The sequence below is a fragment of the Macaca thibetana genome, chromosome 3 (assembly GCF_024542745.1).
Source record: "Macaca thibetana thibetana isolate TM-01 chromosome 3, ASM2454274v1, whole genome shotgun sequence".
Lineage (NCBI taxonomy): Eukaryota > Metazoa > Chordata > Mammalia > Primates > Cercopithecidae > Macaca > Macaca thibetana.
In genome coordinates this window covers 41692932-41708459 of record NC_065580.1, presented here as the reverse complement: position 1 = coordinate 41708459, position 15528 = coordinate 41692932, and the positions used below count along the sequence as shown (strand labels likewise).

At 36.4% G+C, this 15528-nt stretch overlaps 2 protein-coding genes across 2 annotated transcripts in view; both read left to right on the top strand.

The window, feature by feature from the left end:
• LSM8 (LSM8 homolog, U6 small nuclear RNA associated) overlaps positions 1-15528 on the top strand; it is a 765242-nt gene that overhangs the window by 96027 nt on the left and 653687 nt on the right. The window lies entirely within an intron of this gene.
• CFTR (CF transmembrane conductance regulator) overlaps positions 1-15528 on the top strand; it is a 180832-nt gene that overhangs the window by 29669 nt on the left and 135635 nt on the right. The window contains exon 3 of the mRNA XM_050785105.1: positions 3736-3844. Within this exon, the coding sequence (XP_050641062.1) occupies positions 3736-3844 (109 nt within the window). The remainder of the gene's footprint in view (positions 1-3735; positions 3845-15528) is intronic.

Genomic DNA, 15528 nt, shown 5'->3' with positions numbered 1-15528 from the left:
GTTAGGACCCTTTTGATTGCCAGTGACAGAAACCCAATTAACTAGCTTAAGTAAATAAAAAGGAGTTTATTGGCTCATGAAGCCCGAACTCTGTGAAGACCTAGGTAGAGAACTGGCCTTAGGAACTCAATGGGACCAAGGACTCAAATGCCACCTGGTGGCATTTGCCTTATGCTGGTTTTATTTTCTCAGACCGCACGGGCTTTCTACATAAAGTGGATCCTTGGTTAGAATTCTTCACTCCTATCTTTAAGGACCTTGAAAGAAGGAGCCCTTTGTCCTTGGTTAAATGTGAAAAACCCCAGAGACTCTTGAGTCACAATGCTTACCCCTTGGGCCACTGATAGTCTAGAATGAGCTAGGCTAAGTCTTGTGCCAATAGCACAGGCCTGATGCCAGATAAAAGGGAGAGTGAGTGGGGATAAAAGATAGGACATAGCTAATAAATTATTGTACCAATGTAAAAACATTGAGTTGACTTGCAATTTGTTTCTTTTAATTAAATTCATTTCCTTTCTTTGGTATTTTGAAGGCAAAGTAAGATATTAAACTTTATTTTTATTGATTTTATTCAAAGAATTAAGCTAGTAATTGCAGATTCACACTTTTAAGATCAAGGGCCAGCTTCTATTAATGAACACTTGGTGTGTGCAAGTGCCATGAGGTAGGGATACTTTGTTTTGTTTTTTATTTTTTATTGGGTTTGATCTCTTTTGTTTATGATGCATCCCCAAGTGTCTAGAATAGGACCTGGCATATGGTATATACTCAATAAGTATTTGTCGAATGAATCAATGATTGAAGGTGAAATGGCTAGCATTACACAGAAACCTGTAGCATTGCTGGAGAGATAAAATATAAAACATAATCCATTGCAGGTATATTGACAAGTTTAAAATAATATAATGGATATTGAATATCTAAGTTTTTGTTGTTGTTGTTGTTGTTGAGACAGAGTCTCGCTGTGTTACCCAGGCTGGAGTACAATGTTGTGATTTTGGCTCACTGCAACCTCCACCTCCCAGGTTCAAGTGATTCTCCTGCCTCAGCCTCTTGAGTTGCTGGGTTTACAGGCACCTGCCACAACGCCTGGCTAATTTTTGTATGTTAGTAGAGGTGGGGTTTTGCCATGTTGGCCAGGCTGGTCTTGAACTCCTGACCTCAAGTGATCCGCCCACCTCGGCCTCCCAAAATGCTGGGATTGTAGGTGTGAGACACGGTGCCTGGCTTTGAATATCTAAATTTTAATTGAATGGTGAGGGAATGATTAATCAGAGTAGGGCTGGGTTAACTGAAAAATATGTACTGCTGATACGTTTGTATTTATGGCCAGATAGAGGACATGAATCTGAATTTGCAGAATTATCTGGCTTAACATTTTTTTCTCTTCAGTTTTCACTGTATCCCCCATGTTGATTCAATTTAAAAAATATGCCTATTTTACTTCAATTCAACAATGCTGTGCCAGTACAAACCCATACATTCTATTATTTTTGTTTTGTTTTTGTATCTCTTCACCCTGTTACTTCTTTTCTTATAAAATTGGTATTTGAAATTTATTGAAGTATTTTGGAAGAGTGACATACCATTTTTGGTACTTTGTACCTCTGCATCCTTGGAAAAGTGACCCTGGCTTCACGTTTCATAACTGCCTTGTGACCATGGCCCTCAAGTGGTTGCCAGATGGTTGAAGAACATTAACCCATCTGGCTCCATTTTGTGACCATGGATTGAATCTTCTACATAACTGCAGTATGCAGATCACATATCCATTCCAAGATTGTAGTCAGGATATGAACTTTATAAGAATAAAACTTATTCCCTTCTGATTTGGGCCTGGTATGTGGTGCTACTAGAACCACACCACCTACTCTTGGTGCTAACAATTTGTGGCACCAAGTTGTTCAAGTTTCATCCATTAAAGAAATTCCCCAACCTTGCCTTCTCCTCAGGTAACTACCCCATTCTCTTTTTTTTCTTTCATAGCTAATATTCTCTGCTCTCCTGGTCTCTCTACTTCTCTTTCATTTATATCTCAGCTCCTGAAGTATGGTTTCCACCATGTTCCTAAAACTACATTGCCCAGGGTCACTAGAGACCTCTTATGAAATATAACGACACCTTTCTACATAACTTCGGTGTGGACCACTTTTTCACATTGAACCCATTTTGTTGGTTTATGTACACACCCCTTCCTTGGCTTTCCCATCTGATCCATTTCTCCTTTGATGGAGAAGGTGAGTCTGCTCCATATTTAGCTTCTTACTCTGAGTAACCAAATGTTATGAATGGGAGGTTAGCTCTGTTTGTGAGAGAATGGTGGAGAAGAGTGTGGGGAGGTAAATAGATGGGAAAAGGTAATTAGGCTTTGTAGAAAGGCTCTCATTAGCGAGCTTCTGGGGGATGCTAAGATCCATGCTCAGAGATTGCCAAGCTTGTCTTCAAATCTCAGCTGTATATTACTCCTTTATGCTTTTTTTTAATTTGTGGTGTTTGTTTTTGAGACAGTCTCGCTCTGTTGCCCAGGCTGGAGTGTAGTGGTGTGATCTCAGCTCACTGCAACCTCCACCTTCTGGGTTCAAGCAAATCTCCTCCCTCAGCCTCCCAAGTAGCTGGGACTACAGGCATGCACCACCATGCCCGGCTAATTTTTGTAGAGACAGGGTTTTACTATGTTGGCCAGGCTGGTCTTGAACTCCTGACCTCAAGTGATCTGCCCGCCTTGGCCTCCCAAAGTGTTGGGATTAGTGGTGTGAGCCACTGCCCCAGCCTATTACTCCTTTAGAGTGATTTAGAGCTAAGTTTATTTATGGTAACTTGATAGTAATGGGAATAACCATTGATGAAATGTAAAGCCTTTATCTAATTGTTTACGTAGTTCTTGCTTGTGGTTCATGAAATTTTTCATCTCTGTACAGTTTGAAAATTAAGATGATAATTTTTACAGATATTTTGTTCCTTTGTGAAGAGAAAAAAGGCTTTTATTAACAGAAATCAATGGCAATAACTTAATAAATACAATCAACTGGTGTTCCTATAATATTTAAAAGAAAACAAAGTTTGCTAGATTTCAGCCAGTTTTCAGACTATTTAATGTCTATTCTTACTATAATAGAAAATATATAATTTGATCCTGTTCTCATTTTTCAAAGACTTTTACTCTAATAAATGATTTTAGTAGTTGAAAATGAAGTTTAATGATATTTTATGCCTCTACTTTTAAAAACAAAGTCTAACAGATTTTTCTCATGTTAAATCACAGAAAAAGCCACCTGACATTTTAACTTGTTTTTGATTTGTCAGTGAAATCTTGTAAAATCTGCCACAGTTCTAAACCGATAAAGATCAAGGTGTAAGGGAAAAATGTAGAATATTTATGTGTTTATTTTTTCTCCCTTGTTCTAAGCACAGCAATGACTATTTGTAAAAGCCTTACTTTATTTGTCCACCCTTTTCATTGTTCTTTAGAAGGCCAACACTTTTCTTTAACACATACAATGTGGCCTTTTCATGAAATCAATTCCCTGCACAGTGATACAAGGCAGAGCATTGAATTCTGCCAAATATCTGGCTGAGTGTTTGGTGCTGGAGGGTCTCCATGAGGTTTTGTCTCTATAAATCCTTGGGTTAATCTCCTTGGATATACTTGTGTGAATCAAACTATGTTAAGGGAAACAGGACAACTGAAATATTTGCACATGCAACTTATTGGTCCCACTTTTTATTCTTTTGCAGAGAATGGGATAGAGAGCTGGCTTCAAAGAAAAATCCCAAACTCATTAATGCCCTTCGGCGATGCTTTTTCTGGAGATTTATGTTCTATGGAATCTTGTTATATTTAGGGGTAAGGATCTCATTTGTACATTCATTATGTATCACATAACTATATTCATTTTGGTGATTATTAAAGGACTAGGAAATCTGGTTAATAGGTATAAAAATATAAAGGATGAATCCAACTCCAAACACTAAGGAACCACCTAAAACTCTAGTGAGGATGAGTAAAAATCCTTTGAAACTAAAATGTCCTGGAACACAGGTGGCAATTTACACTCTCATTGAGCTCAGCAAAATAAATTGGTTGCTTAAAAATTATTTTCTGTTACGATTCCAAATCACATTATCTTACTGGTACATGAGGTTACTGGTGCCTTTATTTTGCTGTATTCAACAGGAGAATGTCAGGAGACAATGTCAGCAGAATTAGGTCAAATGCAGCTAATTATACATATGAATGTTTGTAATATTTTGAAGTCATATCTGCATGCTGAATTGTTTCAAAGAAAAATACTAAAAATTTAAAGTATAGCAACAAATTTCTCTTGCAATTTATTTTCTTAATATCTTACATCTGATCAGTGTGAAGAGCTGCACATCTGAAAATCCAGGCTTTGTGGTGTTTAAGTGCCTTGTATGTTCCCCAGCTGCTGTCCAATGTGACTCTGATTTATTATTTTCTACATCATGAAAGCATTATTTGAATCCTTGGTTGTAACCTATAAAAGGCGAAAGGTTCAAGACTTGTTTAATCTTCTTGTTAAGGCTGTGTACAATATTTGCTTTGGGGTGTTTACTTACCATATGAATTGCTTTGTGTTTGTATTGGTCTTTATGCCTCAGGGAGTTAAGCAGTGCTACAGTGTCTCCCAAAGAATGCCATTTGTGTTACATTGCTTAAAAAGTTTCAGTTCATATACCTCCATGAAAAATGCACTTAAAACTTATCTTAACAAAAATAACTACACTTAGGTCCAGAATGTTCTCTAATGCTCTTGAGAATTTCCTAGAATAAATTTTTCTGACTTTTGAAATAATAGATCCATAATATATATTCTTATGGAAATCTGAAATCATGTGGGAAATTGGGGATAAAAAATATTTTATTAGCAAATTTAAATGAGGTAGATGGAGAATTAAATGTCTTTTAAGTTACCTTTGAGATGATTTTTCTCAATCACAGCACCACCCAGAGCTTTGAGAAACAATTTTATTCACAGCTTCTGATTCTATTTGATGTAATTTTTAGAAAATAAGTTTTGCTGGTTGTTTTGAATCAGGGTATGGAGTACAGTTCACTCTGATCCTATCATATACATCATGTAAGTATTTAACATTTTCAATAAATGATTGTTGGATTGAAGTGAATGATATTTCAAGTAATTGTTATGTCATGGCCAAGATTTCAGTGAAACTCAAAATTTCTCCCTGTCGTGTTCTCCATTGCATGCTGCTTCTATCGATTAACATAAGCACTACTGAGTAGAAGCTAGAAGAGGGGTCTAATTAGAAGGCCCCTTTCTATTCTCTGCTTGGCTTGTAAAATAATTTATTTCTCTAGATCCCACCAACATAGTTTCATGTGAGCAAAAACCTAAATGTCAAAGTTTGTATGACACATGGACATGTCTGTAGAATTTTTTTTGGTCTGGTGTATGCCAAAAAATAAACATGATATAGAACAGTTTAATATTTATTGAGTACCTAATCGGTTCCAGTTCAATATGAAGCTCTTTATGCAGATTATTTTATTTAATTTTCCTAGTAACTCCATGGAGCAAAAATTATCTCTAATTTATATAATAGGAAGTTGAGCATAAGGGAAATTAAGTAACTTTCCTAAACTTACATATATGGCAAATTTGAGAAATATCTGTTTCTTTAGCTCCAAAGCCTTTGACCCTTTCACCATATTAGATTATGATTGCTATTAAAATATGATTATAATTATAATGCTTGTACTTAGGTACTCAACAGAATGGTGACTCTAGTAACCAGCCTTGGTTCTGCTGAGCTTCTCTGCATCTTCTTAGGAGACACAGGCTACAGAGCTTGAAGGCTGAGGATTCTTCCAGGGTCACTTCAGGGGCAAATCTGAAGAAAGTTCACAACAGGTAGCAGGGCAGGAATCAACGAGATCTTCTCAGTTAGTTATACCCGGAGGAGGAACTGTATGAAATCCCCCCAAGAACCAGTCATGCTAAGTGCCAAACCTACAGACAAAAATAAGGGATAGGAGAATGAAGTAGGTATGGAGAAAGATGAAATTGTTCTTAAACTTCTCAAGATTAAAAATATCCCAGCAAAGGAGATCTTAAAAGCCCTTCATGGTGTATTAGTTGTCCATGCACGGCGGTGAGTGGAGAGGTACTCCTGAGCCCAAGGCTACAGCTCTGGAACTAGCAGCACGTTTGAAGGGGAAAGCGTGTTTCCACCATCTCAGCTCCTACTGATAACCAATGGAATGTTGGTGAGTGAAGGATCCAGGGGGAAGAAGCAGCTGAAATGTGTATAGTGAGAAGGCAGAGAGAATAATATTTATATTGGGAATGGCACGAGTGTGATGAGGCTGCAGGTTTTTCACCCTTGTCATGGAGAAAAAGCCACGCTGACACCATGCAGTTTTAAATAGTGAAAAATTTGCAAATTGTTAGGTCTTAAATAATTTAGATAGCCATAGTGGCCATTTAGATTAGTGCAGTTTTTTTTCAGGGTATCTGATCTCTTGATTTAATTCTTTTCATCTCCTATAAAAATAAAAGAGGGGGAGAAAATTTAGCCATTATAGTATTTCTGTACATTTTCTCCATCCTTTTACATAACTTACACCAGTACCTTCCTATTTATAGTATTCTTTATGGGTATTTCTTCTTTTCTTTCACTGAGCAAGGATAAATGAGCCAGGGATTCTTGAAACTGCTATAACACTTCTCTTCTTCTCTTAGAACTAGATGGTCATACTTTAAGAATGTCTACACATTCTTAGTCCCTCTAAACAATGACAGTTGTGGCATAAAAATATTTGGTTGGTGTCAGGACTGATAGAGAAAAGTACTATAAAATTTGCTGTTAACTGTGAAAGGTTAAAAAAAAGGAAATGCCATCATGAAGGAGCTAATCTTTCTGAAGTACTGCTGTAATTTTAAATATTATTAGCTATGACTTCTCACCATTAACTATGCAGTTGTTTTTTCTTCATCTGACTTAGCAGCCAGATAGATGCAACATTGTCTTTAACATTTAAGACTCCCAGCAAAGCCGGGCACGGTGGCTCACCTGTGTAATCCCAGCACTTTGGGATCCTGAGGCAGGCAAATCACAAGGTCAGGAGTTTGAGATCAGACTGGCCAATATGGTGAAACCCCGTCTATACTAAAAATACAAAAATTAGCCAGGCATGGTGGTGGGCACCAGCTACTCGGGAGGCTGAGGCAGGAGAATAGCTTGAACCTGCGAGGTGGAGGCGGAGGTTGCAGTGAGCTGAGGTCGCGCCACTGCACTCCAGCCTGGGCGACAGAGCGAGACTCCATCTCAAAAAGAAAAAATAAATAAATAAATAAAAGACTCCTAGCATGGAAGGGAAACTGGCCGCTGAAATCCTGAATGTGAGAGTCAATCAAGGATGGTCTGAGGGAAGTCAAGTAGAGGGAGCTCTGTAAGCAGATTGCTGAGAGAATATGATTATCACAAGGCATTTATGATGATAAGAAATTCACAAGCGTTCATTCAAAAATATTCTTGATTCCTAGGTAACTCTGGGCATGTTTCTACCAACAAATTGAGGCATATGTCAGTGCAGCCTAGGCCACACTACCTTTTTTCATTAAACCTCACAAAATTAAAGGACGTAAAGGAGAAGTCCTGGTACTCATGTTGCAGACTACAGTCTATATGGCAAAGGAGGATCTCTGTCCCTTATGTTTGGATAAAAACATTGGGTAGGCATTTGAATACAAGCTTACTGCTAATGTGGGGGCCAAGGTCTTTGGCCCCCGAAAGGTTTGCTGAAAAATTACTGACAGGAGGCAGATTGATAAGAGGAAAGGCACACAAATGTATTTGATGTGTATACATGGGAGCCTTCAGGATGAAGACCCACCCTCACAATGCAGTATGGAACCTTGTATACCATCTTGAGGTTACAGAAAGAATGGGGGCTTGAATCTTTGTAAAACAGGTTTCAGTGGCAAGACAGGTTATGAGAGGGAGAAAGGAAGAGGCTTGGGTAGCAAAGGGGGTGTTGTTTTATAGATAAATCCTTGGCAGCCCACAGAGAAAATAGATGGTAAATGTTTCTTTTCAAACCTTGGCAGGTGTCAGACTCTCAGTTAATCTCTCCTAGATTTAAAAAAAAAAAAAAAAAAAAAAAAAAAAAGGCCTGGAAAGGGAGAGCCTGGCTGCACTAACACGTTTTCTACAGATGCAAGTTTCTCCCACAAAATACAGCTTTGCAGAACCACTTCTATCCACTGGGCCTCTGGCAACCATTTCAAAATATGTGAATGAAATATATGTGGGGGTAAACTATTTTTATTTACTTCACTAAAGAAGGGATGGTGTTCTTTCGGGAATTCTGTGCATAGAGGGCCTGTGGCTTAGGCACTTTGATTTATGTATGTTTCTTCCTGTGATTGGCTACCTAGGGACTGCCATCTCCAGCAAATCTTCTAAATGTCTGCCATGTAGTATTCCTTTCTTATCTTTCTGTCTCACCCCCTTATCTAGCTGCTTCTCTAACCCCAGAGTGACACTGTACTCCCCACAATCTCCTATGTCCTGAATATTTTACCCCATCCTAAACTCCATCTCTAACACAGCTGCATTTTCTCGTGCTATCTACTGCATTGTACATCTTCCCCTTAGTTCCCATGATGCAACTCTGCCCTACCCCAGAAAATGTAATTTAATTGGTCTGGTATAAAACCTGGGACACTATCATTCTTGAAATGTTCCCCAAGCGATTCTATTATACTGCCAAGGTTGAGAACTACTTGTAGCAGGCATCAGCATGGTCACTTAATGATTTGACTTTTGCTAGATCTAAGGTGAGGAAATTGGAGAGTGGTATCCATAGAAAGAACTGTTTAGTTTAATTTTTTTAAAATTTCTTCTTCTAAAAAAAAATCCAACAACAAGATACACATGCAGAACATGCAGGTTTGTTACATAGGTATACATGTGCCATGGTAGTTTGTTGCACCTATTGACCTGTCTTCTAAGTTCCCTCCCCCACTCCTTACTTCCCAACGGGCCCTGGTGTATGTTGTTCCCCTCTCTGTGTCCACCTGTTCTCAATGTTCAACTCCCTTTTACGAGTGAGAACACATGGTGTTTGGTTTTCTGTTCCTGTGTTAATTTGCTGAGGATGATGGTTTCCAGCTTCATTCATGTCCCTGCAGAGGACATGATCTCATTCTTTCTTATGGCTGCATAGTATTCCATGGTGTATATGTGCCACATTTTCTTTATCCAGTCTATCATTGGTGGACATTTGGGTTGGTTCCAAGTCTTTGCTATTGGAAACAATGGTGCAATAAACATACATGTGCATGTGTCTTTATAGTTGAATGATTAATAATCCTTTGGGTATATACCCAGTAATGGGATTGCTGGGTCAAATGGTATTTCTAGTTCTAGATCCTTGAGGAATCGCCACACTGTCTTCCACAATGGTTGAACTAATTTACACTCCCACCAACAGTGTAAAAGCGTTCCTATTTCTCCACAGTCTCTCCAGCATCTGTTGTTTCCTGACTTTTTAATGATCACCATTCTAACTGGTGTGAGATGGTATCTCATTGTGGTTTTGATTTGCATTTCTCTAATGACTAGTGATGATGAGCTTATTTTCATATGTTTGTTGGCCGCGTAAATGTCTTCTTTTGAGAAGTGTCTGTTCATATCCTTTGCCCAGTTTTTGATGGGGTTGTTTGTTTTTTTCCTGTAAATTTGTTTAAGTTCCCTGTAGATTCTGGATATTAGCCCTTTGTCAAGTGGATAGATTGCAAAAATTTTCTCCCATTCTGTAGGTTGCCTGTTCGCTCTGATGATAGTTTCTTTTGCTGGATAGAACATGTTTTACAGAGTTGTGAGAATTAAATGCGTTAAGCCCATAGAATAGATTCTGGTACAAAGCAAGTGCTCTCTCTCTCTCTCTACATGTAGAGCTCTGTATACAGTGCTGCAAAAGTAATTGTGGCTTTCACCATTGAAAGTAATGGCAAAGAGCATAATTACCTTTGTACCAATTTAAATATATGAAAGGAATATATATGTAAAACCTATATATATGTCACATGTATGTCCCTAGCCTATTATTATAATATATAATATATTATAATTATATATAACATGTGTGTTATATATAATATAGTAATATTTATTCCAAATAAATATATACTATAAATAATATAATAATTTATATTATATTATAATATATAATAGACTATATTATATTATATTATTAAAATATATGCATATATACATATGTATATATATGCCTTTCATAGACTTAAATATATAACAGCAATAATAGGTTAGCATATATATATGTTTGCTATTTTGTTTTGTTTTGTTTTGTTTTCTGCCTTTCAGTTTTAGAGACAGGGTCTCATCATGTTGCCCAGGCTGGTCTCAAACTCCTGTGCTCAAGTGATCCTCCCTGCTTTGGCCCCTCAAAGAGCTGGGATTTCAGACATGAGACACTGCACCTAGTCCAGTCCCTATATTTTTAAATAGACTCTACCTAAGTGCACAAATACTTGTTATTTACATTTAGTTATTTCTGTATATATACTATAAGCAAATCTTGAAGCACCAGTTTGATTTTTATAAGGCACAGGAATATATTTTGCTAATGCTTTAAAATGACGGCAGATTCTAGTATTACTTTAGAAATTAAAATTAGGCCGGGCGCGGTGGCTCAAGCCTGTAATCCCAGCACTTTGGGAGGCCGAGACAGGCGGATCACGAGGTCAGAAGATCGAGACCATCCTGGCTAACACGGTGAAATCCCGTCTCTACTAAAAAAAAAAAAATACAAAAAACTAGCCGGGCAAGGTGGTGGGCACCTGTAGTCCCAGCTACTCGGGAGGCTGAACCAGGATAATGGCGTAAACCCAGGAGGCGGAGCTTGCAGTGAGCTGAGATCGCGCCACTGCACTCCAGCCTGGGCGACAGAGCGAGACTCCGTCTCAAAAAAAAAAAAAAAAAAAAATTAAAATTAATATTTTAACACGTCTTTCATTATTGTGTTATCTGACCCAAACCTATTATTGCTGCTATTGCAGCAAATCCAGGAGGTTTTTCTTATAAAATATGGAGAATATAGCTTAGATTTCTAGTGAAGATGTTACTAGCAATAATTAGTAAAATCAGTAAGCACTAAAAGGAAAATACCAAAACCAAAACATTTTGAATTAGTCATTGAATCTAAAAGAAAGATAGATTTATGTTTTGAGATTCTGTTCTAGGTGTGGTATATGTGTATTTTTGCAAAAACCATAAACAATTGTGGCAAAATGAAGGAAATATTTAAAAATAAACCTCTTAAACAATTCTTCAATGGATTAAGCATGAATATGTTTTTATTTTCTTTGATGAATATGGAAAAATTCTTTTCCTTAGCAATTTGTATGAAGCCAAAAACTATTGTCCGACTCTGCTGTATCAAAATAAACAAAAAATTGACACTCACTTTACCCTGCCAAAAGCAAAATCTTAAACTTTTGCTTTAGTATATAAGCCAGCATTCACTGTATCCTATAAGTTCTGAGTGTAGGTGTGTTTGCTTTCTTCCATTTTTTTGTATGCATGTTTTCTTTTTATTTATTATTGTAAGTTATGTGAAATTTTTATCCAAATTTTTATTTTTTTCTGATTAATAATCAGAATAATCAGATAATTACTGATAAATTTGATGTTCATCCTTCCAACTTTTTCCCATGGAAATTTATACTTAATAAAGGGGAGAGGTCATCATTACATAATGTCCTTTTAATCTGCTTCTCCCTTTAATGTGTTGTGAATGCCTTTCTGGGTCATTAGATGTTTTTCTACCTAATTACTTTCATGAATCATATGGCTGTACCACGATTTATTTAATCAATTCCTCATCATTGAATATTTAAATTGCCTCAATTTTTTACTACTATAAAAACATCCTTCAGTACACACCCCTTTAAAAGCTGACTCTTAGAAGGTGTTCTTGACTCTCTACCTAAATGTACAAATACAAATAAATTGCTTTCCAGAAAAGGTGTACTACTAATTTACTTTCCTGATACTAAACTATGAAAATTCAGTCCTAACAATAGGTATTTTAAAAAATGTTTTTAAAATGCTAAGTGAAAAAGAGCATATTGTTATTTTCATTTGCATTACTTTTGGTTCCTAGTGAGTTTAATATTTTTGTATATTAATTATGCATTTATATTTCTTCTTTTGTGTGTGAATTGCCTTTCATGTTCTTTGTGTGTTTTTATTTTGATGTATTTGTCTCTTTCTTGATACATGACTGAATATTTTCCCTAGCCTGTCAATTGCCTTGTAATTTTGAATTTTGTTTCTAGTGAGTTTTGTTTTGTTTAACAATTAAAAGCTTTAATTTTTGAAAAATTTGCTGGCAAATCTATATATCTTCTTTGTTTTCTGCTTTGACATTATTCTTTTATAAAGACCCATGCCACCCAAATGTTATGTAAGCATGCAGCTATGTTTTTATTATTTCATCTTTTATATTTAACTATCTGTTCTATTTGGAATTCATTGTGATGCATGTATGAGGTAGAAATCTAATTACAAAAAGATGAGTATCCAGTTCGTCCATCATTTATTGCATGATCTCTTTCTCCATTGAAGTAAAATGCTGTATTTTATAATATATTAAAGTATTACATGTGCTTGGACATGTTCCTGGACTTGCCAGATAAATGAGTCTCTTTCTTTGTCTTGTCACATATTATTATGGCTTTATGTTTTCATATCCAGTAATGTAAACTCTGACACATTATTCTTATTCCTCAAATGTTTTTGATGAATTCTCTTCCAAATGAAATGTATAATCATTGTATTCATTGATTCAGCAAATATTTGTTGAGTGGATATTCTGTGCTTGGTATTGTGCATGGTGTTAGGATTGCTGCCAAAATTGAGACTGACAGTCCCTACCCTTATAGTGCCAAAAATTCTCTTCCAAAAAATCTTTAAATTTTCATGAAGATTGCACTAATCTTATAAAATAACTTGGAGGGGAATGTAATCTTTGCAATATTAAGTTCTTCATTTTAGAAAGTTTTAAGTCTCTCCATTTATTTGAGACTTTTAAAATATGTCCCAATAGGCCGGGCGCGGTGGCTCAAGCCTGTAATCCCAGCACTTTGGGAGGCCGAGGCGGGTGGATCACGAGGTCAGGATATCGAGACCATCCTGGCCAACATGGTGAAACCCCGTCTCTACTAAAAAAAATACCAAAAACTAGCCAGGCGTGGTGGCGGGCGCCTGTAGTCCCAGCTACTCGGAGGGTGAGGCGGGAGAATGGCGTGAACCCGGGAGGCGGAGCTTGCAGTGAGCCGAGATTGCACTACTGCACTCCAGCCTGGGCGACACAGCGAGACTCCGTCTCAAACAAAACAAAACAAAAACAAAAAAAAGTTCCAATAATGTTTTGTGAGTTGTATATTTTAAGATATACATCTTATTGCTATTACAATGTATCTTTTGTTATATTGTTACTATGAATGGGATGCTCATTTAATTAGTTGTCATGTTTGGTATATAGAAATCGATTTTCTTAACATAGTTCTTTTTTAAACCTCTATCTTTTAAACTCTTGATTCATTTACATTTGTTACACAATCATATTCTATGCTGATGATACTTTTTCTTCTTCTTTCCAATATTCGTACCTCAATCATTTTTCTTGTTGAGTTGTATTAGCTAGAAATTCTAGAAAAATGTTAAATGGTAGTAATAGCTACTATTCCGTTTTTTCCTGATTTTAAATGTAATGCATCTAGACTTTTATTAATTATGGCATTGATTGTTATTTTGAGGAAGAAATCCTTTTTCAGGTTAATAATATATCTTTATATTCAAGTTTATTAAGAACATTTATCAGAAACAGATATTGAAATTTTATCAGATTCCTTTTCATTTGTTATTGAGATAATCATTGGTTCTTCTGTATTCTGTTAATTAATTTCTCAAAATTAAACTGTCATAATATTCTTAGGATAGAGACATATAAAGTACTGTATTTTTAAAACAAGTTAAAATGATAATGGTGATTTTATTAAGTGACCTCACACAATAGAAAACACTGTAGCCTTAGAATTTTTCCAACTGATCATTCTACTTAGAAACAACTCTGCTTTGGGATCAGAACTCTAATTTATAGTAAAGTAAACCGGGATTAATTCATTTGATGTAATCGCAAGCATGAGTTCAGGTTTCTATTTTTTCACCTGAACTTTCCTTCATGGTTTGAATATCTAGAAAAAGTAGAGTTTCCTATCTCTAGACTAAACATTTGACCCTATCCTAGGTATGCATTATAATTTTTTAACCACAAATGGTTAAAGAATTTAAACTCATCTACAATAACTTTGAAGCTCTGAGCTTGAAGATCCTGTGAGAAATGAGATACCACTCCTAGAAGATATAGGAGATATTTTTAGGCTTCCAAAGTTTCCCTGGGAGGCTGATCTAAATTGAGTCACAAACTTATTCTCACCAGGAATGCAATCACTTGAGCTGTTTTCCAACCTGAGCCCCTCTACCCAGATGATCTTCTAAACTCATACTATTCAGACTTTCATCCTTTTTAGTAGAAAATAGCCATAGTCATGGCAGGGTGAGGGCTAGGACAATTACGCAAGGAATTCTTGGCCTCTGCCATGGGACTCTGCAGACTCAGATCATATAATCAGAGATGTTAGCACTGGAGGGGACATCACAATTAGCCTTCTCCACCTCTTAGTTTATCAGTGAGGAAAACTGTCGAGAGCAGGGAAGTGACTAAAGTAACACAGCCAATGTAGGTAATGTGCTGGATAAGAATTTGGAATTCACGATTTTGAATTCAGTGTTTATTTCACCATCACACTGGCTTACACATTGGTATCAGGCTTCTTCTATTATTGAAGTGACCATTAAGTGAATTCCATCTTGATTCATGTCTGATACAGAGTAATAAACTATTTTATTAAATATCCAAATAATTATACATTCCTCCTTCTTACATGCAAGCCTAAGTTTGCTTGTACTACTTCATGTGGTAACAAATCAGAACATTTCTTGTGTCTGTGAAAATACTCTGAACAACGGAGTACAGTCAGCTTTCTTGTACCAAGAATAGAGGGACTACGTTTCTCCCAGTCATTCTGGGGATAATTTTTGTAAAGGATTGCACGTCATAGATTAAGCTAGGTATCACTTACCAGTGTTTTTTTCCAAATAAAAAAAAATCAGGTGATATCTATAAATGGTTCCATTGTAAATATTAAAGAACATGATGCTTAAAACAGATTAGGGAAAACTATAGAAGGGGTGGAGTTTCGGAGTGCTGATTTTGTCCTTGAATGGTAACAGCTCCATATGGTGGTGAGGTTTATGTTGGTTTGCTGTTTGCAGGTGGTCTTATTATTAGAATTTTTCATACTGAAAATGAACCACATTTTAGTTTGTAAACATATGCCCTTCCAGAGTCGTGCTACCAGTTCTTTGTGAAATAGGTACTGTTGTTCAAAGGAT